At 37.7% G+C, this 26,028-nt stretch overlaps 1 protein-coding gene across 1 annotated transcript in view; it reads left to right on the forward strand.

Moving 5' to 3' along the window:
- ADAMTS3 (ADAM metallopeptidase with thrombospondin type 1 motif 3) overlaps positions 1-26,028 on the forward strand; it is a 295,940-nt gene that overhangs the window by 237,367 nt on the left and 32,545 nt on the right. Inside the window, 10 exon segments of the mRNA XM_043969646.1 lie at positions 390-546; positions 1,627-1,732; positions 2,208-2,351; positions 7,262-7,394; positions 9,589-9,702; positions 13,360-13,505; positions 17,164-17,282; positions 17,285-17,344; positions 19,890-20,023; positions 21,922-22,045. Of these exon segments, the coding sequence (XP_043825581.1) occupies positions 390-546; positions 1,627-1,732; positions 2,208-2,351; positions 7,262-7,394; positions 9,589-9,702; positions 13,360-13,505; positions 17,164-17,282; positions 17,285-17,344; positions 19,890-20,023; positions 21,922-22,045 (1,237 nt within the window).

Consider the following 26,028-nt stretch of genomic DNA (forward strand, 5'->3'; position numbering starts at 1 on the left):
TATTACTTCAGGGTATTTTCTGCAAATAGGCACTTAAAATTATGGTTTTTTTTCAATAAGACAAATTTTATTCACTTTCCCTCTCACTTTCTCCCACACTGAAAAAACAAAATCCTTGTAACAAATATGCAGCCATGCAAAATGTTAAAAAATTTCTCTCATTGTTCACCCTGAGTCTGTCCTCTCTCAAGAGATGAGTGGTAGACTTTATCATTGGTCTTCTAAAATGCTCGTTCAAGAAGCTCACTCATTGTTTTCCACATTAATTAAGTTATAAAAGGAGTTGTCTAAGAATTAGAAGCCCAAATGTTTAGTGTGAAATTATGGCCCAGAATGTAGGCTTTGGAAAAATCTGGCATGTATGTCTTTAATTGATTGTTATTGTTCAGTCCATCAGCCTCATAGAAAGAGGAAATCCATCCAGAAGTCTGGAGAATGTATGCCGCTGGGCATGTCAGCAGCAGAAGTCGGACCCCAATCATCCTGAACACCATGATCATGCCATTTTTTTAACGAGGCAAGACTTTGGCCCTGCTGGTATGCAAGGTAATGGTGCTGTCCTATAGAAGGGGATGATTATCCCTGCAGAATCCCTGTTTGTTCTAAGCAGCTCAGTGCATGCAGTTTTATATCATTTGGGTCTATCTTTTCTTTCCAACACCGTCCATTGACTTCTTTGGACTGTTACAAAGACAAGAACACTTCCTAGTATGAATTGCTTTCAAACTGTTTTAATAAGTCAAAGAGAGACATATGGGCATAATGGATAAAGAGCTGGCCTTGGATTCAGCAAAAAGTGGGTTATATCTTGCATCTGACACATATTAGTAACATGAACCAAGAAAAGATGCCTCTCAGTTTTCCAGGGCAACTCTTATATTTTGAGTTCCAGAATAGTGACCAAATTGCATTGAAAGAGGGAATTTCTTCACCAAGAGGTCCCTATACCAACCAGATGAAAAAATCCAGACTAAATAATACTAAATACTAAAAATAATAAATAATACTAAATAATGAGTTAATAATTAACTCATTTAAGAAATAATCATTAATGATAAGTTAATAATAAGTTATATGAGTAATTATTTAATAAATAATAATAATAATAATCAAACCTCTGGCATAGGTTTAAGGGGAAACAACCCACAAAATTAGTTGCACCACCTAGTAAGGCTGAAAATTAGGAACAACATAAGAAGATGACTTGTACTCATCTTACCTATGTATGATATATTTTGACATAAACTTGTGGGGGGAAAAGTTTCCCTACTTTTAACTTCATTATCAATTTTCATGGAATTAAAAAAAATCAGTTGGTACTATGGCATCAAAGTCATACAAGTAACTTATCATCCTTGATTTACCCAAATCTGGGTCCTGGGTCCTGTGTGGCCAATGAAAAGATTCAGCAATGACCAGTCAGTGCACGGCAACCAGGAAGGAATTCACGTATCCTCATCCAGAAGAAAGGGGCATTCAAATGGCCACTGCTTTGTAGGACATTGCTTATCAAGGAAAAGTAATGATCCTTGTTTCGCAGAAGATTTTTTGGTAGGCAGGGATCCAGCCGTAATTCCTTATGGGCTTTCAGATGAAATTAATATTTTTAAATGTTATTCTTTACAGGATATGCACCAGTCACAGGAATGTGTCATCCAGTAAGAAGCTGTACGTTAAATCATGAGGATGGTTTTTCATCAGCCTTTGTGGTGGCCCATGAAACTGGTCATGTGTAAGTCACTCTTCACCACCAAGGGACAGAAAAATAAAAGCAAAACCAAACAAAACATTGGGTTTTGTTCCTGCTTCTTCCAATTGTGTTGGTACTTTGGAAAGAAACATGTCTCCCAGGTGCCATCTTGATTCCCCTCCTATGGCCCATGTGTCTAAACCAGGAAAGGGGTCATGTACTAAAACTGCGAACAAGTGGCTCCCCATTGGGACATCCATGCTGGCCTCAACACCAGGAGATGGGAAGTTGTCTTATCTCATTATTCTCTTTTCTAACTGTGCTTTCTCAAAAAATACCAGCTTTCCACCCAACTGACATCAAGGTTCTCATTGGTGTTGCTTTTGGTTTAGTTTGGAATAATTGGCCCAGACCTTTTCTTCATGAACAAGTATTAAACAAATTTGAAGTCATTAGTTCCATACTCATCAGCATGCCTTTGGTTACTTCAGTCATATCTTGTTTTGGGTCTTTCTAGGTTAGGAATGGAACATGACGGTCAAGGAAACAGGTGTGGTGATGAGACAGCCATGGGAAGTGTTATGGCTCCGTTAGTCCAGGCAGCATTTCATCGCTATCACTGGTCTCGGTGCAGCGGCCAGGAATTGAAAAGATACATACAGTAAGAACCCCATGGTCATGGGAAGAGGGGATTGGGATAATATAACTTGAAAACAGAAACATGAGCTCTCCGTGCCTCTCCTTGGTCATATGAAGACATCTATAACAAAGTATAAGTCAAGACTTATTCAAAATAAATCACTTTTATAAGATCATAGATTTTGAACTAGAAGAAATAGTAAAAGTAATAAATATATCAACCAATTACCAATAAGTTTTTGGATGATGTCACCCAATGTGTAGGTGTGGAAGACAAATATCAAAGTGAAACAGTCATCTAGTTGACACCCCTCCTTTTAGAGATGAGAAACCGAGGCCTAGAGAGTCCATAGAAGCACAGAGTTAGAGCTAGAAGGGACATCAGAGATAATCTAGTCAAACTCTCCCATTTTAAAGAGGATCAACTGAATCCTAAAGAGGTTGGGATTTTCCCAAGAGCACCCAAGTAGCATTGGGGCAGGATCTGAACCCAGGTACTGGCATTCTAAGTCTTGTACCATAGTCATGGGAGCTAGATTCATTTGACAAAATTAATCTTCTGGTAGCACAGGAAATGTATATGAAATATATCTAAGATCTATAAAGTGTGATTTTTTTAAAAAATGTCATTTTTCCTGGGTCCTTAACTAATGTGGAGTCGATGACATTACTATTTCATCACCACTACACTGGACCCTTCTTCTTTTGAGGTCCTTGAGGCCCAGGCTGCTAAACTGAATTGTACTTCAGGTATCAGTTTAAGAAAGCTGTCAGAACATTTATCTATTGCTAGCCTTATCTATTGCTAGATCAATTGGCTAGCCTTTTTAAACTATCAATCTTTTCTCTCTGGGTTCACACACAGCTTACCAATTTTGGGTCAGTTGCTTTTTTCTTTTCAAAGTTTATGCTTACCTAATATTTCAGCCTTTAATAGTTATTTGGAGGGGCAACTAAATGGTACAGTGGAAAAAGTGCTGAGCCTGGAGTCAGGAAGACTCATCCTCCTGAATTAAAATCTGGCCTCAGACATATACTAGCTGTAGGATCCTGGGCAAGTCACTTAACCCTGTTTACTTCAGTTTCCTCATATGTAAAATGAGCTAGAGAAGGAAATGGCAAACCACTCCAGTATCTTTGTCAATAAAACCCCAAATGGGCTCACAAAGAATTGGTCATGATCAAAATAATTGAACAACAAACAATATCATATTTAATGGAGAAACACTAGACATCGTATCAATAAGATTACAGTCAAGGCAAAGGTACTCATTGTCACCACTATTTTTAATATAGTTATAGAAATATAAGCTACAAAAGTAAGGCAAGAGATTGATGGAATAAGTAAAATCAAAGAAGAACAATATCAAGAAAAAAGTTATTGTTCGCTCAAAGGATAGAAAGCAAACATTTCTCAAAAGAAGCATATGAAAAATGGCTCCATGTTGAGAATTTAAAATAATAATAAAAGTTAGCATTTATATTAAACATATACATTATACATATATGTTTATGTATACATACATATACATGTGCATGTACATATATGTATATGTGTGTATACGCACATATATGGAGAGAGGAGAGAGAGATTGAGACTGAGATTGCAAGGGCTTTATAAAGAATTCTGAGAAGTCAAAAGGGAAGACTAATGTCAGATACTACCAGGTAGCCATTATGAAATTTGCAGTGTGAACATTTGCACCTCCAAAATAAGCAAGAGTTATGAATCAGAAATTGATTTATTATTTCACTTACTATCTAGACTTAAGAAAGTGATGAAGAAAAATTAATAATGTAGATTAAATGTGAAAGTGTGTTCAACAAGCTGGTTGTTAAATATATATATATATATATATATATATATATATATATATATATATATGCTGGTCTGGAGTCCCAGAATCTAGGATTAAATCTCAACCCTGCTTCATATTGTCTGTGCTGCTGTGATCAAGTCACTTAATTGCCTTTGGCCTCAGTTTCTTCATCTTGTTCATTGTGAGATACAAGAACGCAAGGACCCAAAAGGTGATGGTGAAAATTTCTGGAATTTAAATTCTCCAGTTATACTGATTTGAGATGAAGAATGTTAGAGAGCTTAATGTTGTTTTTTAGATGACTTAAGTTCCAAAGAATGTGAGTTAGTGCTGATTGTTGTTATTTTTCCTTTGTTCTTGAAGAGGACCATGACATTGGGGTGATGTCATGATTTGCACTGAATTGGATTTAAGTGAGGCAGGGCTGTGGAAAGTCACAAACCTCACTCTCTCCTCCAGAGCCATCTGGGTCCAGTGGCAAGATACATATCAGGATGACTGGAGATTGCCCCAGATGTTTAAGGCCATTGGAGTTATGTGACTTGCCCAGGGTCACACAGCTAGTAAGTGTCTGAGGGGAGATTTGAACTCAGGTCCTACTGACTTCTGGGCCAGTGTTCTATCCACTGTGCTACCTAGCTTTTCCTACTGCTAAATAGGGCCTAATACGAAGAGGGTCAGGTTTAAATTTATGACCCAGATCTAATACTTACTATGAATATGAGCACGCCCAAGTTCATAAAAATTTCTGAGCCTCAACTTTGTCATTTATAAAGTGATGATCATGCTATTTACACTAGGCAACTCTCAATGTGGTTATAGGGAAAAATCTCTGTAATCATAAAAGTGCTATATAAATATGAGCTGTTTTTATTATCTGTATTGTCACTCATCTCACTTTTCTCACCTTTTTTGAGAGAATTAAGATAGAAATGGTGCTTATTCTAATCACTATCCTGCTAGGTATCTTCTAGGTGGCACCATATTGCACAGAGTGCTGGACCTAGAGTCAGGAAGACCTGAGTTTGAATCCGCCCTCAGAGAGTTACTAGCTTGTAGCTCTAGAAAAGTCACTTACCTCTGCTTCAGTTTCCTTATCTGTAAAATGGGGGTTATAACAGTACCTACTACTTGGGGTTCTTGTGACGATAAAATGAGATAATACTTGTAAAGTGCCTTGTAAATTTTGAAGTACTATATAAATGCTTATTATTATACTTTACTATTATAACCAAAGAAAATATATTAATATATTTAGCATTATATATTAATATATAAAATATTATATTATGTCAATCAATGTAAACTTATTAATATTAGACTATAATAAATAAATGTGTTACATTTATATAATTTTATTTAATATTTTGTTTGACACTTAAATTAATATAATTTGTTTATAAATATAATGATTAATTTAGAATTTAAAACAGTTTACCTTTATTAACATAATAATAAATAACATTTAATGTTTAATTATACTATTGAATGAACAGGTAAAATACTTGCTTTAAAAAATCTAATACAATTACTGGGTTGTAAATTCATTTTCTTTAAGTTTACCAAAAGTACCTTTGGGACAACTTCAGTATCAGACAGGACGAAAAAGAATAATATGGGCCTCATCTTCCTCCCATATTATTTTAATTTCTCTCTTTGGTGTCTATAACTTTGAAAGCTTTATCATTTTGTGCAGCTTGGAAGTAATGAATATTGTTATATGGCTACATCTATCCAAATGGTGTTCTTGAATTTTTATAAATCAGTGTTGCATTGGTGTTTTTGTGGGCAATAGTTCTGTCTGTGATAATGGTTTAGTTATCGTACAATTTAATTGTTTGATCCTGAAGGGTATTTTGAAGTCTGTGTCTGTAGGGCAAGGATTGGTCATTGATTAGTTGTTGAAAGTCAAAGACCTGATCTACAACACTGTCCACCAGGCCACACTTTGTCTCGCATATTCGGTCAGTGATAAATTTCTTCAGTCTCTAGGGATGTGTGTTGTGCATTTTCTGTCATTTCCATGCATAATCTTCACTCTTCAGTGAGTCCAAGATTCTTCTGCTTGCTGTTGGAATGCACAAACTTTCCAATTACATTTTTTCTTTCTTTCTTTTTTTTTTTTTTTGGTGAGGCAATTGGGATTAAGTGACTTGCCAAGGGTCACACAGCCAGTAAGTGTCAAGTGTCTGAGGACGGATTTGAACTCAGGTCCTCCTGACTCCAGAGCCAGTGCTCTATCCACTGCGCCATCTAGCTGCCCCCCAAATCCAAGATTCTTAAGGATAACATTAAAATATTTTCCTCTTCATGGAATTTTGCCTTCATGATAGCAAAATATCATTTGGACCAGATAAGTGTAAAATTCTCCGTGTATAGCAAGGAAAGATAGAGACAGAAGATTATGAGATTGAATCCGGATGTCAAATTGAAGCAATGGGTAAAGACATTGAACAGATATCTTGTACTTTTTCAGACAAGATACCAAGAAAGCTGTGACTGGATATGTCCAAAGATTTGCTGTTCTCTTGAAATCAAAACTCAGTAGCAAGAATATGTTGAAACGATCAATGCCTATGCAATGCTAATCTTAACATACAATTCCAGATGTGTAAAATGGTCCTTAACAGATTTGGAAAGTATACTAACAAAAATCCATACAATGTTAGTGAAACACAGGGCTTATCATCCTAAGGCAGCGATGGAAAGATGAATATGTTCTAGTAAAAAGGAGGAAGCAAATTGACAACATCTTCCTAGAACACATAATAAGAAATCAGAAAATGGACAGAAATACTTTTGGAACCAGCAGGTGTAACTGTGCCAAACAGCAGTAAAAGCTGACATTAGCTACATACCTTTTAATTTATTGAATGCAACCAAAAGTGATTTATATGTAGAGGGAGCCTATGATACATTATGATACAAGAGTAGAATTAAAATGCCTCTTGAGGAAGATGTCCACATGAACTCAAGCTCTTCCTTCTTTCTTCTCTGCATTTTCCCCCTTACTCCTCCTACATCTCCCTCTCTCCCTCTTTTCATTATGGTTATTATCTTCATAGAAACATGTTCAAGAACTTAAATGTATCCACTATTTGCTTTCTCACAGTTCCTATGACTGTCTTCTTGATGACCCGTTTGAACATGACTGGCCCAAACTCCCAGAACTGCCAGGAATCAATTATTCTATGGATGAACAATGCCGTTTTGATTTTGGTGTTGGATACAAAATGTGTACTGCAGTAAGTCACCCAAAGTACTACTAAAATGTCAGTGATAAAATCTGTGTACCTAATTCTGATTAGATGAGTTGTGTTGAATGTACATCATGTGAATTGAATTATCCTATGACAGGAGGTGACTGGGCTCAGTTCCAAAGAAAAAAAAAAAACCTGGATTCCCTGTCACCCAGAAGCCTCCATGAGGAAGTCTAGTTTTGGTTATTGCTTTTCTTCAAATTTAAGAGCAGGGATTAAGAGACCTACAAGAAAAGAGAATAATCTAATGATTTCCCATAGATTCCCTTAAAATCTATCTTTGTTTTTACATTTAAATTAGAGGTAGGTAAGTTCCTTTGCCTTATAATAAACAATTATATTGTCTTACTACACACAATTTAAAGTATTCCACCTGACTTTGTGTCAGTGTTGTCAGGGAAAGAATTTTTGCCAGTAAGGAGAAACGTAGTGAGGGCAGGAGAGCTATCTCAAGGCTTGATGCTATAGTTAATCAATGTGGGTCAATCTGGAGATTATCTATAGAATTGGGGAAAGGTGATTTAGATAAATAGATGATAGAGATACGAATTTACATGTCTCTATATACATACATGTATATGTGTATATGCACATGCATATATATGTATCTGCATGAATATAGAGATATTTGCACTTATATCTATTGTATTGTATTATAGAACCTGTGTTCTCACTCTAAATCTAGTGCTCTTTCTAGTATCCAGATTAATAAGTAGATAATATGCACACACATATACATGTATGTATATTATCTACTTATAAATCTAGCATACTAGAAAAGGCACTAGATTTAGAATGAGAAGACTTGGGTTTCAGCCCCAGTTCTGATATTTTCCATACATGAGAATTGGAAATTAACTTTTTTTTTCTCCAAGCCTTACTTTCCTCATCTACAAGTAATATTTTTACCATCTCTTAGGATGACTGTGACAAAAGTCCTTTGTGAATGATGGAACACTATACAGGGTGTCTCAGAAATCCCAATTCAGTTTTAAACTCTTCAAGCTTAAAATTTGTATTTTAATCCTAGAGGCAATTGGGAGCCACTGAAGATTTTTGAGGAGGGGAGGTCAGACATATGCTTTAGAAAGATTGTTTTGGTACTTGTGAGGTAGATGGATTGGAGAGAGGAGAGACTGGAGAAACTTTAAGGTATTTAAAGCTTGAAACTGCACTAAGAATTTTTGGACACCCTGTATAAATAGACATCTTTATAATAGATTTAAATATCCATCTATCTATCTATCTATCTATCTATCTATCTATCTATCTATCTATCTATCTATCTATATTTACCATCTCTCGGTCTTTCTGTATCACTATCTACCATCTCTGTCTATCCATTCATCTATCCATCCATCCATCTAGTTATCTATCTATTTATCTATCTTTCTGTCTACCTATCATCCACAAAAACCTGTATTTGTATATATATGTACATATGTAGATATAGTCCATGTGTACATATGTACTATACATGTACATATGTATATATATATGTTGATAAATACCAAATTGCATGTTAGGAAAATATGGTGGAAATAACTTCCTCACCTAAGAATTCCCTATATACCTTTCAAATGTAATGGTCCTTTTTGATTTCATTCAACTGAATTAAAATGGCACATGATCATTGCTTCTATAATTATTAACTTAGTTCATATTTATAGAGACTCAATGGAATAATTTTGATCAAAGTTTTGTCTTACCTAAAAGTTGCATGATATTCACTATCTTCTCCCTGGATTTCAACAATATAAATTTAACTATATTAAAGGTAATGATGTAGGGTTACAGATTTAAAGATGGAAAGGACCTTGAAGGCAGGCTCCTAATTTTACAGATGAGGAAACTGAGGCCTAGAGAGGTGTAATATGTTTCCTTCAAATTAGTAGAGGAAGCATTTAAGCATGATCAGTTGAGTAACCAAAAGATTAGAAATTTATTAATTGGCTATTTATTTAGCAATTCATTAATAGGATATTTTAAATAAACTGAAGCTATTATCTGTTTGGGAATTTCATAAGTCATCATTCTATGTAAAGTATACTGCAATTTTTTCTAATGAACCAAAACGAGATATAAACAAGAAACCTGGAGTGAGGTAGATATGAAATGTACTACTGTTGAATCTTATATTACCTACAGTGTCACTTAAGCATCTTACTCTGTTTTTCAGTTCCGAACCTTTGACCCATGTAAACAGCTATGGTGTAGCCATCCTGATAATCCCTACTTTTGTAAGACTAAGAAAGGACCCCCACTTGATGGTACTGAGTGTGCCCCTGGGAAAGTGAGTATATCTCATTCAAAGTTTAGCTTTAAAATGTGCTGGTGTGTGTTTGTATAATGGGGAGTGACAAGTTATAGAAAACATATCTGGTTTTTTCCCCTTCTGTATTGGCAAGTCTGACTAAACACTGTTGTTTCAGACTTCACCATAGTTAGACCTTGAGTTAAAATTCAAAGCACTAGCTCTCTAGATACAGCTTGCACTCTCTTGGTGAAATGGCACTTGCTTTCTGGGCTCTTTCTTTTGAAAGGTTCTTAGATCTGATGTTTTGTGACCCCATACAATGGAAGAACTTGCTTTGCTGGGAAAGGAGCTCAGAGTGCCTTAAACCTGAAAGGGATGTAGGTCAGACTAAGGCAGCTCTGATGAATGGACAGATGACACTGGGTAATATAAAAACACACACAACCAAACAAAAAACTATTTCAAGATCTCCAATTGACAAACCTCAGCTACATTAGTAATAAAATGACTTTGAGTCATTTTTCAGTCATGTCCACCTCTTCATGACCTATTTAAGGTTTTCTTAGCAAAGATTCTGGAGTGATTTGCCATTTCCTTCTCCAGTTCATTTTACAGATGAGAAAACTAAGGCAAACAGGGTTAAGTGACATGCTCAGGGTCACACAGCTAGTGAGTGTCTGGGGCCAGATTTGAACTCACAAAGAGGAACCTGCATGACTCCAGCTTTGCACTCTATCCACTGTACCACCTAACTGCCCCATTAAAATAATAATATAGATTAACTAAGAAGCTTTTTCCTGATGACTTTGCCCTTGCTTAAGTACTTTGTTCATACCTTTCTTAACTTTACCCAAACTGCTTTACTTATAGCTCCACCCAGTTGTCAAAATGGTATTCGTGGAACACAAGTTCACTCTCCCTCTCAATAAACCCCAGTGGCTCCCTGATACCTCTAGCATCTATTACAGATTCCTCTTTTTGGCATTTATAACACTTCACAACCTTGCCCCAACCTACCTCTCAAGCCTTAGGATAAATTACTTCCCTTGTTGTATTCTTGGTCCAGGAATGCCTCACATATGACATTCCATTTCAAAGACCCTCATGCCTTCTCACAGGCTGTGCCACATGCCTGGAATGTATTCCCTTGTCACTTTGACCTCTTTGGAGTTCATGTCAAATGTCACCTCCTACATGAGACCTTTTATGAGTTGCTTAGTTATACTTTCCCCCATTCCCACAAATTAATATAAATATATTTTCTATATACTTATTCATGTGTATGTATATGATATATTATGATATATTATTTAATATATGTTTAATGTATTAATATGTTATATTATTACAGCCTATAAATTATATAATTGTTCATTATTCTTAAATTTACTGTTTATTAATTATAGTAATATCTAATTTATAAGTTATTATCTAGAATACATAAATCTATATCCCATCTCCTAGTACCTAGCACAGTACTTGGCACTTGCTAAATACTTGCTAATTCTTACCCATGATGACAGTTTATTTAATCTTTTCAAGTCTTAGTCTTTTTACCTTCCTTATAAGGTTAAGACTCAAAAGAGATAGAGAGTGTGTGAGAAAGAGTTCTGAAAATGAAGGTCTATACTGATATAATTTATTATTGTTGTTATGTAAATCAATACATGCCACTGCTACTATTATTTTAAAGGGTATAACTCTTGTCTTTGGAGGACCTCCAAGACTGTAGTTGATGATATATATGAGAGAGGGTGGAATTGGAGCATCCTTCATTCAAGTGCCCTGGGTAACCCCTGCATTCTTGCTGTTCATGATAAATAAGCTCCTTCTGCTTTTGTGTAGACTCAGCAACTGGTAGAGTTGGGCTCTGGTCATTCTCTGGAAACTCTTCCCACTATAGAAAGTTATAAATAATAAATTCTCTCATATTAATGCTTTGTTCTTACTATGTAGGTAATTTTATTTTAAAATCCATTCATTCTGCTTTGCTTTTTCATGTTTATGATAATATAGTTAGGGAAATAGCAATAAAAGCTAAATCTAAATTTCCTTTTTCTACAATGCAAATTTCAGGTTTGTATATTATGTGTGGGGAAAAGTTTAAATATTTCCTTTAACTGAGAAGTAGAGAACAGAGGGCTTTTATCAATCAATCAATAAGTCAATGATTATTTGCTAAGGGTCCATTACATTCCAGGCATTTATATTCTATTGGGAGAGAGAATATATGTGTATAGGTATATATACAATGTATACAAAGTCACTCTTAAGGTCTCTTTAAAGAACTTTGGAATCGATTGTGAGACATGGGAGACAGTGGCGCAAGACCATCTAGCATGGCGTGCCCCATATCCAAGAAAGTGCTGTGCTCTGTGAGCAAAGCAGAATTGCAGTAGCTCAAAAGAAACATGAGATGCATAAATCTAGAGACATCTCTGCTTCAAATGTTCTATTTGCGCCCAGCCATGGTAGAACCTGAGCTCATATTAGTCTGACAAGCCACAGTGGGACACATTGTACCTTGACCCCAACATAGGGATGTCATTTTTGGTCCTGTTTGAAAACAAAGGACAACAACAACAACAACAACAAAGACAACACACTATTTATTATACCATATACTATACAGCCAATGTGTCAAAGTAGGACTTGAACCTAGTTCTAGGAAGAACTAGAAGTCCAGCTCTCGAATACATTGTCATACTGTCCCCCTACATAAGGACACATAGAAGACAAATTGCCACCATTACAAACTACTCCCAAAGAGGTTGTCCTAAAGCACAATTCTAACCATGCTGTTCTCCCGCTACCCCTTATTAAATGTCAGGGGTTCTCTTTTATCTTTGGGATTAAATATGAAATTCCATTTGGTATTTAAACTTCTTTGCAACCTGGCCTCAGCCTAGCTCTGCAGATTAATTTTTGTCTCTCTTTGCACTCCTTGGTTCAGCCAGTTTGACTTTATTCCTTTATTCTTCTTCATATCTGCCATTCCATCACCCATCTCGATGTCTGTACTGGCTGTGCCCCATGCCTGGAATTCACTCCCTCCTCATCAATATATCTTCAGATGCCTGGTTTCTGCAAGGACTCATGTCTAGTGATACCTTCTGGATAAGCCTTTTCCCAGGTGCTAGAGCCTTTCCCACTGTGGTCACCTGGACTTTTCTCTGTGTATGTTTTGTGTCAACCTATATATGTGCATGGGGCAGCTAGGTGACACAGTAGATAGAGGGCCAGGACTGGAGTCAGGAAGACTCATCTTCCTGAGTTCATATCTGGCCTCAGACCCTTATTAGTTGTGTGACTCTGGGAAAGTCAATTAATCCTTTTGCTTCAGTTTCCTCATCTGTGAAATGAACTAGAGAAGGAAATGGCAAACCATCCAGTATCCATGCCAAGAAAACCCCAAATAGGGTCACAAAGAGTTGGACGTGACTGAAAAATTACTCAGCAACAACAAATATGCATGGATGTTGTCTCTCTATTGGAACATAAACTCCTTGATGGCAGGAATTATTTTACTTTTGTTCTTCTATCTCCAGCATTGGCATAGAGTGGGCACTTAAATGACTGTTGTTTGATTGATATGAATGATATTCCATTTCAGTAGGTGAATTATTTTCAAGTTATTAATTCATCACCATTTATTAGGTTCATAATCTAGTTCATGTCCTGCTTTTTCTCAAGTGGTGCTACAAGGGTCACTGCATGTGGAAGAATGCCAATCAAGAGAAGCAGGATGGAAACTGGGGGTCCTGGACCAAATTTGGTTCATGTTCTCGTACGTGTGGGACGGGTGTTCGCTTCAGGACACGCCAGTGCAACAACCCAATGTGAGTGAGAATGGATTTTATGGTGCTCATGTAACTGGTTATCAGCAGGCTGTTTGACGTGGTGGACTTGAACCCTAACCTCAGAGCCATTTCTAAGGAGCAGCCAATCCCACTAGAAATTTTGGGCAATTCCCTCCTTATCCATTTCATGAGTAAGAAGTGCAAATCCATAAAAATTTCCAATAAACTTGTCTAAATTTGAGGTAGGAAGAAATAACCTCAACATGGGTAGCATTCCCTATGGTTGACCCGCTCTGACTTGAAACTTTTACTCCCAGGTGTTGTCCCCAGAGTCTGGCTGCTTCTCCCAGGCTCCAGGGTAGAGTTTGTGGGTCTGCTATTCAAATATCATAATTCAAGAGAACAGTAACTCTAAAACATTTCCCCCCTAAGTCTGTGCTGCATTCTCCTAATGTATGCAGCATTTGTGGGAGGAGTGAGCATGGAATGTAATGGTAATGACAGGCAATTAACACATGTGGCCAAGGTTACTCTTCTCAGGTACTGCCTGACCTAGATGTCCTTTCTTTCCCATGGAGGTCTCACAAAGCTCCACCATTCTTGCTTCGTCTCTTCTGGATGGATTGCACACCTGGTATCCCAGAGTCTGCTCCTCTCTACAGTTAAAAGCTTGGTTGCCAGGGCTATCTATAGCCAGCCGTATTTTTTCTTCTGCCAGATATCTCACTCCTCTAACTGCTTCTGGTCCCAAGTCACTGCCTCTCTGTATCAATGTCTGTGAAGAGTATTTGTGTCTAAATGCCAGACAGGTATTTCTCTTTGGAGAGTAGCTCCATTGTTAGATGCTTTGACCAGTGGAAAGAAGGGGGATGAAAGGAGAAAATCCCTCCTTCCTCTTTCGAAATTATTTCTCCCATGGGCCAGGTTATTTTCTTCTTTGGGGCTCCTAGAGTAGACTGTCTTGAGCTCTCTAAATTACTGTCATTTAAAGGCTACCATGACAAATGCCATCTAATTGAGAGCTGTCTCTTTAATTAAATGAAAGCCTTCACACACCATAAAGAATGAACAGATTTTCTATTTTTTGTCCTCTTTTTTCCTGTGGGTTTTTAAAAATTTTGTTTTTGTTACTCATGGCTTCCTTGGTTGCTAGATTTCTTTCTTCCTTTCTTATATTTCTGTTGTCTGGAGTGTTTGCAAAACAAATAATCTGCTCCTGTCTGGCAATGCTTCACCTACTTCTCTCTTATCCAATAGTCTTTTTTTTTCCATGATGATGAGGTTCAAATTTGCAATTGTCATCTTAGATTGTATTTTGAGCTCCTTTGCTCTTTGGAACACATTATTCCATTATTTTTTGCAGTTTCTGATAGATGTACAATAGTTTTATGTTAAATGAATTTCCTCTCCTTTGTTATTTAAAGGGTCTTCTCTTTGTTTGCAGAATTTGTTTGGCCTTGGAATTGTTCAATTTAACCACCCTGTGTCCCGGAGTTGGCAGTCCAGGCTTGTTTGTTGTTGTTGTTGTTGTTCTTATTTTTTTTTTCTGGAGGTAGTTTGTGGACTCTTTAATTGTCATTTTGCTTTCCATGTTCAGAAGTATTCTATCTCTTTGCATTATAACATTCATATTTTATGACTTGTAATATTCCAGGAGACATATAATCCTTCAGTTGTCTCTATGGATCCTGTCTTCATGATCAATCAGTATTTTCATTTAATGTTTCTTTTTGCTTCTCTTCCAGATTGTTCTTCACTTCTGTGTATTTATTTGCATGCCCAAAGTTTTATCCTTTCTTTTATTTCTTTGGCGCAATTTGCCATGATGGATTCAATTTTTCTATTCTGCCAGTTTTTGCTGGGCAGGCCACGAATTTTGCCCTCACAATTCACCATTTGAAAACATCCTGATGTAGCGCCACACTCTCCTGGGAATCCACAGGGTCCTCTGTTTCACTGGGTGTTGACTCATTTTTCTTTGTCTTGAAATATTTATTGGGAGAGATATTTGGATTTGTTTAGATGACCGGGAGGCCATATTCCCTTCTCTTATTAATAGCTTCCCTATTGGTTTATTGGGTTGCATTCAAGGTGAGTATTCTTCCTCCTTTTTTCTTTGGATTCCCTTTATCACTCAATATCTGATTCCTTCTCCTTTAATGACTATTTCCCTGAGGGCAGGACCTTAAAGCTAACATCCTTTTCTCACCCTGGAAAATAACTTTGCACCAGTCTTACTCTCTACCCCAAAAGATTTTTGAGGAAACAGAACTGTCTGAATTGGATACCACTCTCCTTTCATTCAAGTCTGGTGAAGTCCCCCACTCCAGCAAGGGCCCTGTCCAAGTTCTATGTGTCCCCTAGTTCTCTGACTGACCATTGCCTCAGGACCGTGGGCTGCCTTGTCCTGTACACACACGTGCATGTGTGTGTACAGGGGCAGAGGAGCAGAGTTGAGTTCTGTCGAAAGCATATGGAGGTTTTAACTACCCTACCAGGGCACAGGGGCTGTTGAGGGAAGGGGTATTGAGTGGTCTTGTTAGGGATTCGCCTCTTCTGTTAGTTGATTTGCTTGTTACCTCATTGGAGTTCTTGGTGATTTACACTGTTGAAATGTCTGGGATTGTTTTTGCCTCTTATGCATGATTCTTTTTGGAGAAGTTTGCATGGTCATGAGGATTAGAGAAAGCCTCCAGTCCTCCATCTTGTTGGTCACATGGCCCAGAAATCTGATTGACACCTTTTCCACATCACACCTATAGCCTTATGATTATACACCTTATCACCTCAAGATTAGATGCTGGGCTTTCTGTGACTACTTCAATCTTAAGGACAGGAACTAAAGCCATCCCCCTCCTTCACAGAGGTCTCTTGTGCTCTGTCTTCTCTTTTCCTCTCTCCTTCACTTCTTTCTATTTTCTACATCACTTTCATTAGTTGTGGCTCTCCCAGTCCTGTTTCTTTAAAGTATACCTGCAACCCCAGAGTTTTAGAAAGGCTTAGGACAACTGTCAGTCCCTCATCTTGCTTGTGCTGCCCCATCTTACTCCTTGATGACTTTCTGTGCTGGAACTGGAGGAAATGAGGAGATGGGCTTGCCTATAGAATCACCCTTCTTCATCTCTGTTCTTTAGAGCTGCATCTTGGCCAGAAATGAAAAGACATTTTTCCAAAAGTATTTATTAAATAAATAAATAAATAAATCTTATCTTTCTTTGACTTGAGCAAAATTAAGAAGGTCCTTTTTTGGATGGGATTTCTAGGACTAGCAATCATCTCCAGTCTCTGCCAGCAGGCATGAATTTGCTGATAATGTTGGGTTTTCTGCCCCTCTCTAGGTGGGTGCCAATTGCCAATGAGACCTCTTGCTTTCTCAGGATAAAATCTGATCAACACTTCCTTTAGTAGGGATACCAGCTGTATATGTTGGGGGCAGGAATCCCTTTTCTGGGCGTAAATGTTCATTTTTGTTTGTTTTTTTCTTCCTCTTTGTGCCCATGTTATCAAAACGTATGATTCTCAACTTTCATCATTTCGCTCATGTATGCTGTCTTTTCCTGGGTGGTAGGAAAGGTGTTTTAACTAGAAAGTCTGACCCCAGTCTCTTGAAGCTGACAGCCCAAAGCCTCTGGCATTGTGCTCTTACCATAATGAACCAAGAGCCAGGAAACCTTTATACAAATCATATTTTCTTTAGGCCAATCAATGGTGGTCAGGATTGCCCTGGTGTTAATTTTGAATACCAGCTTTGCAACACTGGAAGAGTGGCTCCAAGCTCTTTGAGGACTTTTAGAGCCCAGCAGTGCCAGCAACGGAACTCCACTTTGAATATCAGAACAGCAAACACCACTGGCTGCCCTTCGAGCATGCTGATGTGAGTAGGATACGCTTGTGTTTGGGTCTTCCAATGACTCTTGGAATGAAGTTCAAGGTCTGTTGGGCTTTTTGAATTTGACTTGGTGACACAGCAGGTAGGTGCTGGTCAGAAACATCTCCAGAGTTTTCCATGAGAGGACAAGCTGAGGCTAATAAGTCATAGCTGCCTCTTATGCTGTGGAATAGGAAATGGGACAAGAGGTGCTAAGCAACATTCAGAGGCTAAACTGGACTCTCTTCTTAAACAATAACTCTCAAGCATTTTGGATCATAGATAATTGATACACACACACACACATACACAACTTTGTGAAACACAGAGTATTTAATGAATGGACATTCAGAGATTCTCTTATTCAGTAAAAACATGTAAGTATATTTATATACCTTGGCAAGCAGTGAAAGAGGTCAGTGGAGTCAGAGGACCCTGGGTTCAAATCCAAATTGATGCCTCTACTTATAGAAAACCTCTATACCAATGATGTAAACCCTCTCATAAGTAAAAATATGGGGTTGCTCTATACTCCAGTGTCTACCTCTGCCCTCCCTTTAGGACTATGATCTATGAAGGGAAGGGAAGGGAAGGAAGGGAAGGGAAGGGGAAGGGAAGGAAGGGAAGGGAAGGGAAGGAAGGGGAGGGAAGGGAAGGGGAGGGGAGGGGAGGGGAGGGAGGGAGGGAAGGGAGGGAGGGAGGGGAGGGGAGGGGAGGGGAGAGGGGAGGGAGGGGAGGGGGGGGGAGGGGAGGGGAGGGGAGGGGAGGGGAGAGTGAAAGAAGGTACCCTACCATACTCTTATTCTATAAATGCTTATGAATAGGATGAAATATTGCAAGCCAGTCCTGCTGAATTCTAGATCTCTGCACCTTCTTGTCTCTATCATCTGTTCCTAAAGATGGACGAGAAGAGATGCTGCCTCTTCTGGCTGCTTCCCTGGCAGAAGGATAGAAATGGTCATGCAGTACCCAGCTCAGCCTTTTGGTTTGAAGGAAGGGAATTCTGAGTATTTCCACTAGTATTTCCAGTTCTGCCAGGGTACATGGACAAGAGTGACAAAAATTACCTTCTCCTTGGTCATCCTGCTCCTCAGCTTCCCTGTGGTTACGAGATAAAGTCACAGCCTTCCCAAGTACCCCTCTATATCTGAGGATGAACCCCAATTTCCTTTGGAACCATGAATTTAGGGAAGCTAGAGGAAAATCAACAAGTAATTCTGTCCCAACCAAGTAAACCTACTTCTCAGATAATATTTTTCTGAAGAAAGCTGACATTTTGGACTGCGGGAATTACAAAGCTCCAAGAGAAGTAGGTCATTGAAAAGAACAAGTATATAAGCCCCTAATAGAGGCATCAGGCAGTACACTACCTGTCATTTACAAAACTCTGAAAAGAGAAACCAGGCCATCAACTGGGAGGCTGTTTGCCTGATCACAGTTCAGTTCATCTACTCTGAGGCAGTTTATTTTTCAGTGTTTTGAATTTCTACTCTGGCTAATTTGAGAAAACATAGCACTTCTCTGGTACCTTGAGAACTAGAAAGATCAGATTCTCAGCATCCTATCTGTGAATGTAATGTTCCAGGACTTAAAAGCACTTTAAAATTCACTTTCCCATTTCATCTCTATTCATAGAGTTTTTAATGTACTGATAAATGAATCACATTTCTGTCCAAACTGTTATTTCCATTTGAGAGGAAGGCAGGTGATGTAATACCCTTGGAGGCAGGAAGACTTTGAATTGAAATCTTGACTGAAATACTTGATTTGAGATCCTGAGCAAATCACTTAATTTTTCTGTCTCAGTTTCCTCACCTGCAAAATGGGAATATTAGCAATAGCTGTTATGATAATCAAATGTGATGACACTCGTAAAGCATTTTTCAAACCTTAAAGCCCAACTGACATAAATATATACATAAATATAGATGTGCATATATATGCTAGCTATTTTTATTAAGAGCAAATCAAAGAAAATAACCATGAGATTATAATATAGTGTAGCCTACCTCAGTGTTTATTTTAAAAGAGGTAAAACTTCTACTGTTAGACATCACTTGGGGGAAGCTAGGTGGTGCAGTGGATAAAGCACCAGCCCTGGATTCAGGAGGACCTAAGTTCAAATCCAGACTCAGACACTTGACACTTACTAGCTGTGTGACCCTGGTCAAGTCACATAACCCTCATTGCCCCACCAAAAAAAAAAAAGATATCATTTATTAAGATCACATGAGAACCTACATAGTATGTTCAGTGATTCTCACACACCAAAGAAATGGCTTTTTCCTCAGCTCTGTAGTATCAGTAAAAGTCAGCTGGAATATCCCTCAAAATCTTTGTCAGGTACAGGTGCCTGAAGAATTCTAATCTACATTTAAAATGCCTAAAATATCAATTTGTCTCCTGTGCATTGCTGGTTTTTATGTATTTATACAGCATCCCTTTTGACTTCAGTGACTTTGTTGAAACTTTCTACTTTAAACATAAAACCAACAGTGCTGTTAAAACCAGTCCATTCAATGTAAAGAGTTAACATTCTTTTCCACCCTCTGCAGCCAACAAACGATGCCACCTCTATTGCCAATCCAAGGAGACAGGAGATGTTGCTTATATGAAACAGCTGGTACATGATGGAACCCGTTGTTCTTACAAGGACCCATATAGCATATGTGTGCGAGGAGAGTGTGTGGTAAGTCCAAAGTGATTCCCAACTGATCTTTATGTATTATCTCTTATTCTCCAAATTTTCCGTTATATCATCTTTGGGAGTAGTGACAGAGGTGTGTCAGGATGAGTTCTTTAGGTAATTCCTTAACCCTCCACTCCAAATGTTCAACCTGACCTGTGGCAGGGCATTCCAAGCTCAACCATAGTCAGACACATTGTACTTTGACCCCAACAGGGTGACGTCCCATTGGTCCTCTTTGAGAACAAAGGACAACAACTAAGCGACCCTTGAAGAATATGATAATGGCATGTTTCAGGAAGACCATCTTCTATTTCTGTACCTCAGTCAAGTTGTGTCCCTCATTGCTCTTGTGAAAGGCAGCAAGATGTGACAACAGCAACTATAGTCATAGTAGCTGCAGTGGTGATGGCGGTAGAAGTCAGACCACTAAACTTGGAATCAGAAAGACCAGAGTTAGAACTCTGTCCCAGGTGTGGGCAAGTGAGTTAACCTGCCTGTGCCTCCTTTTCCACATCTATAAAATGGGGATAATAAGAGCACCCACTTTACAGGGTAGTTTTGGGGGCAACTAATGCTGGGCCTCCTCTTCCTGAGCTCAAATCTGGCCTCAGACATTTACTAGCTGTGTGACCCTGGGCAAGTCACTTCACCCTGTTTGCCTCAGTTTCCTCATCTCTAAAATGAGCTGGAGAAGGAAATGGCAAACACTCCAGTGTCTTTGCAAGAAAAGTCCAAACTAGGTCACAAAGAGTTGGACAGAACCGAAAAATGACTTAGCAACAACAACAACGGGCAGTCGGGAGGGCCCAAAGAAGTAATATTCACTAAGCATTTAGCAAGTCTTAAAGCACTGTTGAAATTTTACCACTTATTACTATTACTGCTGTTATTATTATTATCTATGGGACTAAAGACAAGTCATTTATCCTCTCTGGGCCTCAGTTTATTCATATACTAAGTGTCAAACAAGTAGTATAAATTTTTTAATATACATATGCATACACATATACATATGTATATACATATACATGCACACTCACAATATACACATACAGGGGCAGCTAGGTGGCGCAGTGGATAGAGCACTGGCCCTGGAGTCAGGAGGACCTGAGTTCAAATCCGGCCTCAGACACTTAACACTTAACTAGCTGTGTGACCCTGGGCAAGTCATTTAACCCCAATTGCCTCACCAAAAAAACAAAAACAAAAAAACCACAAAAAAACAATATACACATACATATGCATACACATACACATACACATATATGCATACACATATACATACACACTCACACATATACATACATATACATATGCATGCACACTCACACATATAAATATACACATACACACCCACACATATACATATATGTGTGCCTATATACATACATGTACATATACCATATATATGTGCACACATATCCAGATAGATTAGATGATTGATAGATAGATAGATAGATAGATAGATAGATAGATAGATAGATAGATAGATAGATAGATAGATAGATAGGCAGGCAATGAGGGTTAAGTGACTTGCCCAGGGTCACACAGCTAGTAAGTGTCAAGTGTTTGAGACCAGATTTGAAACAAGTAGTATCAATTAATAAAGAGCAGGGAGATGCAAAGTCCTGCTGTTGAGGTTATGGTCTAGTAAAGATAATGTCCTTAATTTGATCCACAATTTATGACACATTAGTCCAGAAGAGCAGGAAAGGGAAAAGATGTAATTGGCTCAATTTTAACGTCCATGAACATTTCTTTAAACATAAAGGGAAAATAGAAGCCAGGATGTTCTGGGAAGTTTCAGATCAGTTGTAATGTTTCACTTACCCTGGTTGGGGTCACCTCTAGAACAATGTAGTCCTAAACTGGCAGCATTTATGGTCATTTTTCTGCAGAAAGTTGGCTGTGATAAAGAGATTGGTTCCAATAAGGTTGAAGATAAATGTGGAGTCTGTGGAGGAGATAATTCTCATTGTCGCACTGTGAAAGGAACATTTACCCGAACTCCCAAGAGGCCTGGTAAGATCAGTGTTTGTGTGCATTCATGTATGTGTGGGCTAATGCTGGTACATTGTTATTTACAAATTAGATATTTTCCAAATCCCCTCCTCTCCCCCTGCCATCTACTCATAAGTACAATTCTAAAGTGGCATATGTGCATATATGTGTACATGTGTTCATGTGTGTCCACATGTATGTATATGTGTTCATTTATGTGTGTCAGGAATGCATGTTGGGTATATGCATATGTGTTGTTAAGTTTGTAATTTTGTAGATTAATAATAGGATCAATTGATGTGGTTATTTCAGTGTAATTATATTTTTAGGAAATGTATGCATTTATAAACTATTTTACTGAATTCATACATACCTCAGCACTTGCATAGAAAAAAATCATCTGAAGATAAAATTATTATAAATATTTGAAATTCTTCTTTGTAAACAAAAAAAAAAACCAAGCAAGCAGAATACTTAGATGATATAAATACTTTATTTAGTCATTTGCTTTGGGATTTTTGATTAAGCTTGTAAAGTCCTGACAAGGAATGCAACATCTGGTTTAAAATCATTGTGGTTTTTGTGTTTTGTGCTCTTTTTGCTCTTTTTATTTTAATGGTGAACAGGTTTATTCTATCCCTGTGTCTTCTAGGAATCCAAAAGCAAAGCTTTAAATCCTTTTTAAATAACTACTTTTGGATCCCAGGACAGGAATTGAATATTTCTATTCTTGTGTCAGTGTTGAATAGACATGAGCACATAACACATTTCCGTGCATGTCCTCTTATGGCTTCCAAAGCTCTCTTAACCCTGTCTCTGAAAGACTGGGGGAAAAGTTAGCTTGATAAAATTCAAACTGAAATAATATTGTAACCATAATGACCTCCATGGAAGGCAACAAGGCTTTCAAAATTTAACTTGCACACAACTTTTATTCTTTCAGTTTATTTTATTCCTACACAGGCCAACAACACAAGCCAAAGTTATCTCTGTGCTACCTTTATTCAATACAATAGCCTTTTAAAAAAGTTTTGCAGGGCAATAATGGTTAAGTGACTTGCCCAGGGTCATACAGCTAGTAAATGTCGAGTGTTTGAATTGGATTTGAACTCAGGTTCTCCTGAATCCAAGGCCAGTGCTTTATCCACTGCGCCACCTAGCTGCCCCAATAGAATAGCCTTTTGAAGAAATAAAGGTGGATTCATTGTGGTACAAAGATTTGGGCCCCTTTTCTTCCCCAATATTTTTGAGCACTGCTATCAAGAATTATTATTGTGTAATTTTTTAGTATAATTTAAAGACCATATTTAAAATAATGTTATTTTTATGAGTTTATGAGTTATAGTATTATGAGTTTATGTTGTGTTCATCCTATGAACAATCTTCCTGAAAAATCAAGCATTTATTAAGTGCCTATTTTGTGCTAGTCACTGCGTTAATAAGTACTGGGAAATTGTTTTTAATTAAAAATAAACACTGGGGATACAAATAAAGGCAAAAATTCTCTGCTATTCAAAATTCTTAAAGTCTAATGGGGGAAGACAACATCCAAACAACTATGTGCAAACAATTATTTACAGGATAACTTGGAGGTCATCAATAGGACAGAGGCATTAGTATTAAAGGAGATTTGTTGAGCATGAATGACTTACTGTGTTTTGTTTCTCAACAAAGTGCATGAATATCCGAGTGTTCAAAGCATAATAACTCATTCTATTATCAAGGTTGGATAGGCTAGGAATGACATTACAGACATCATAAATATCACCCTGTGCATAGAAGACAGAGGTCATGAGAATGAACCTTGCCAGTGAAAGGAATTTAGAGAAAGCTCTCTTCAGTCCCAGAGATTCCAAATCAAATTAAATGTTACTTTGACATTGGTTGCTTTGCAGGGGTAGCAAATAGTAGGTATTGGCAACATAGTCATTCAATAGACTAACCAACCTCTTCCAACAGGCAAACACTTAAGCAAGAGGTGCCAAAAGGAACTCAAGTTACTGGAAAATGAAATCTGCAAGTATCCAAACTTAAAATCACCTACATGATTTTTCATTCATACATAGTCTTACTTTCATTGACTACTAAATTTGTATCAATTTTATTTACCTTGATAAAATGCCATTGGCAAATTAACACAGTCAATGAAACAAGAAGACTATGGTTCCCCAAAGCACTAACTTAAGACATTTTATTTAAGGGAAGACAAGAGGAGCCTTCACATTGCCCAAAGGAGCTCGCAATGTATCTCTTTCTGAAACAAAGGCAGCTAAAAATGTTCTGGGTGAGTTATGGTAAATGGAAATGGCAGCAAGATGGGCCCATGTGACTGGCATAAAGAAGTTGGCTGTAATGGCTTCTGGAGCTTGGCACTTAGAAGCATCCAAGATATAGGCAAAGGTGGTACATTTTGCATGTTTTATTACACAAAATTGCTGTTACTGGATCGCCAGAGTAGTCAGTCCATTCAGTCAAACTACTAAGGCAATCTGGTAGAAAAAAAAATGAGAGAGGATATTGCTTTGATTTATTACACTGAATATTTGACAGAACTGATTGGTTCATTTTGCCTTTGGGCATAGACCTTGACCATTTTCTCTGCAGTCACCCTAACCTATAGTCTCTGACATCAAGTGTGAAAAATAAATTTCTGTCACCACCAACATAAATATTGGACATAGCCTGTATCTAATGGGCTATAAAGGTAGTTGTTGCCTAGAGGCAAAAATGGAACAATAGATAGGGTACTAGACTGGGAGTCATGAAAACCTGAGTTCAAATCCATCTCAGACATTTATTAACTATGACTCTGAGCAAGTCACTTAACCATGTTTACTTCAGTTACCTCTTCTGTAAAATGAGCTTGAGGAGGAAATGGCAAACTACTCTCATATCTTTGCCAAAAAAAACCCCAAATCAAAAGGGGGCAACAAAGAATTGGGTGTGACTAAAACAACTCAGTGACAACAATAACAAAAGAGAGATGGAATATCTAGTTCATTGAACAGCCAAGAGGCTAGGGTCATTGGATCAAAGAGTACATAGTGGAAGTGGGGAGAAGTCAGATATAAGAAGACTAGGAAAGTAGAGTTCATGTACTTACATTTAGTCAACTAGCATTCATTAATAATGACAAATTATTATTAAAATTACAATAGTAATTAATACATGTTTATGGAATTAAATTTTTTGTATTATTAGGTTAATATTCTGTGCCCAGGCCCTGTGCTAAATGTCATAACTTGCTGGTATTGCTAAATCTTATAGTTTGGCCAAACCTAGAAGTTGACTTGTATTCCCCTCTGGACCTGATTTAAGCCTAATTGCCAATCACCAATCAATTTCCCTTTTCCTTTAGAGTAAAACAAACAGTTTCCATCTTGATATAAAAGTGCTAATTCATTAGAAAATTAGCTTCCAGGGGAAGGTAGGTGGCACAGTGGATAGAGTACTGGCCCTGGATTCAGGAGGACCTGAGTTCAAATCCTGCCTCAGACCCTTGACACTAGCCGTATGACGGTGGGCAAGTCACTTAACCCCAATTGCCTCACCAAAAAAATAAATAAATAAATAAAATTAACTTCCAGGAGTCGCAATGAACAATTTTTAAATGGCAAATAAATAGGAGGATACTTAAGAATCCCATGAAGTTAGTCTGTCAGGGACAGAAGCCAAGACAAGATGGGTGCCTAATGGGGAAAATGGTCACTTTCCAGAACATGGGAAACGTACTGCCTTTGCCCAAGTTGTTGGTTGTTGTCAGACTGACAGCACAACAAGAGGAGGGATGCATAGGTTTGTAACGACAATTGATGGATCATCAATGAGTTGCTGAAATCTGGAGATGGAGAAACAGGCTTCACTTCCCAATTCTACCACCTGTGTGACTTTGAACAAAGCTCTTCATTTCTCTAGACTCGATTGAGGGAGCTGGACAATTTGACCTTCATCACTAATTGATTTTTTCCCCTATTAATGAGTGTTCATCCCAAGCAAATACCAGA

Source organism: Dromiciops gliroides, chromosome 6 (assembly GCF_019393635.1).
Source record: "Dromiciops gliroides isolate mDroGli1 chromosome 6, mDroGli1.pri, whole genome shotgun sequence".
In the NCBI taxonomy this organism is placed as follows: Eukaryota; Metazoa; Chordata; class Mammalia; order Microbiotheria; family Microbiotheriidae; genus Dromiciops; species Dromiciops gliroides.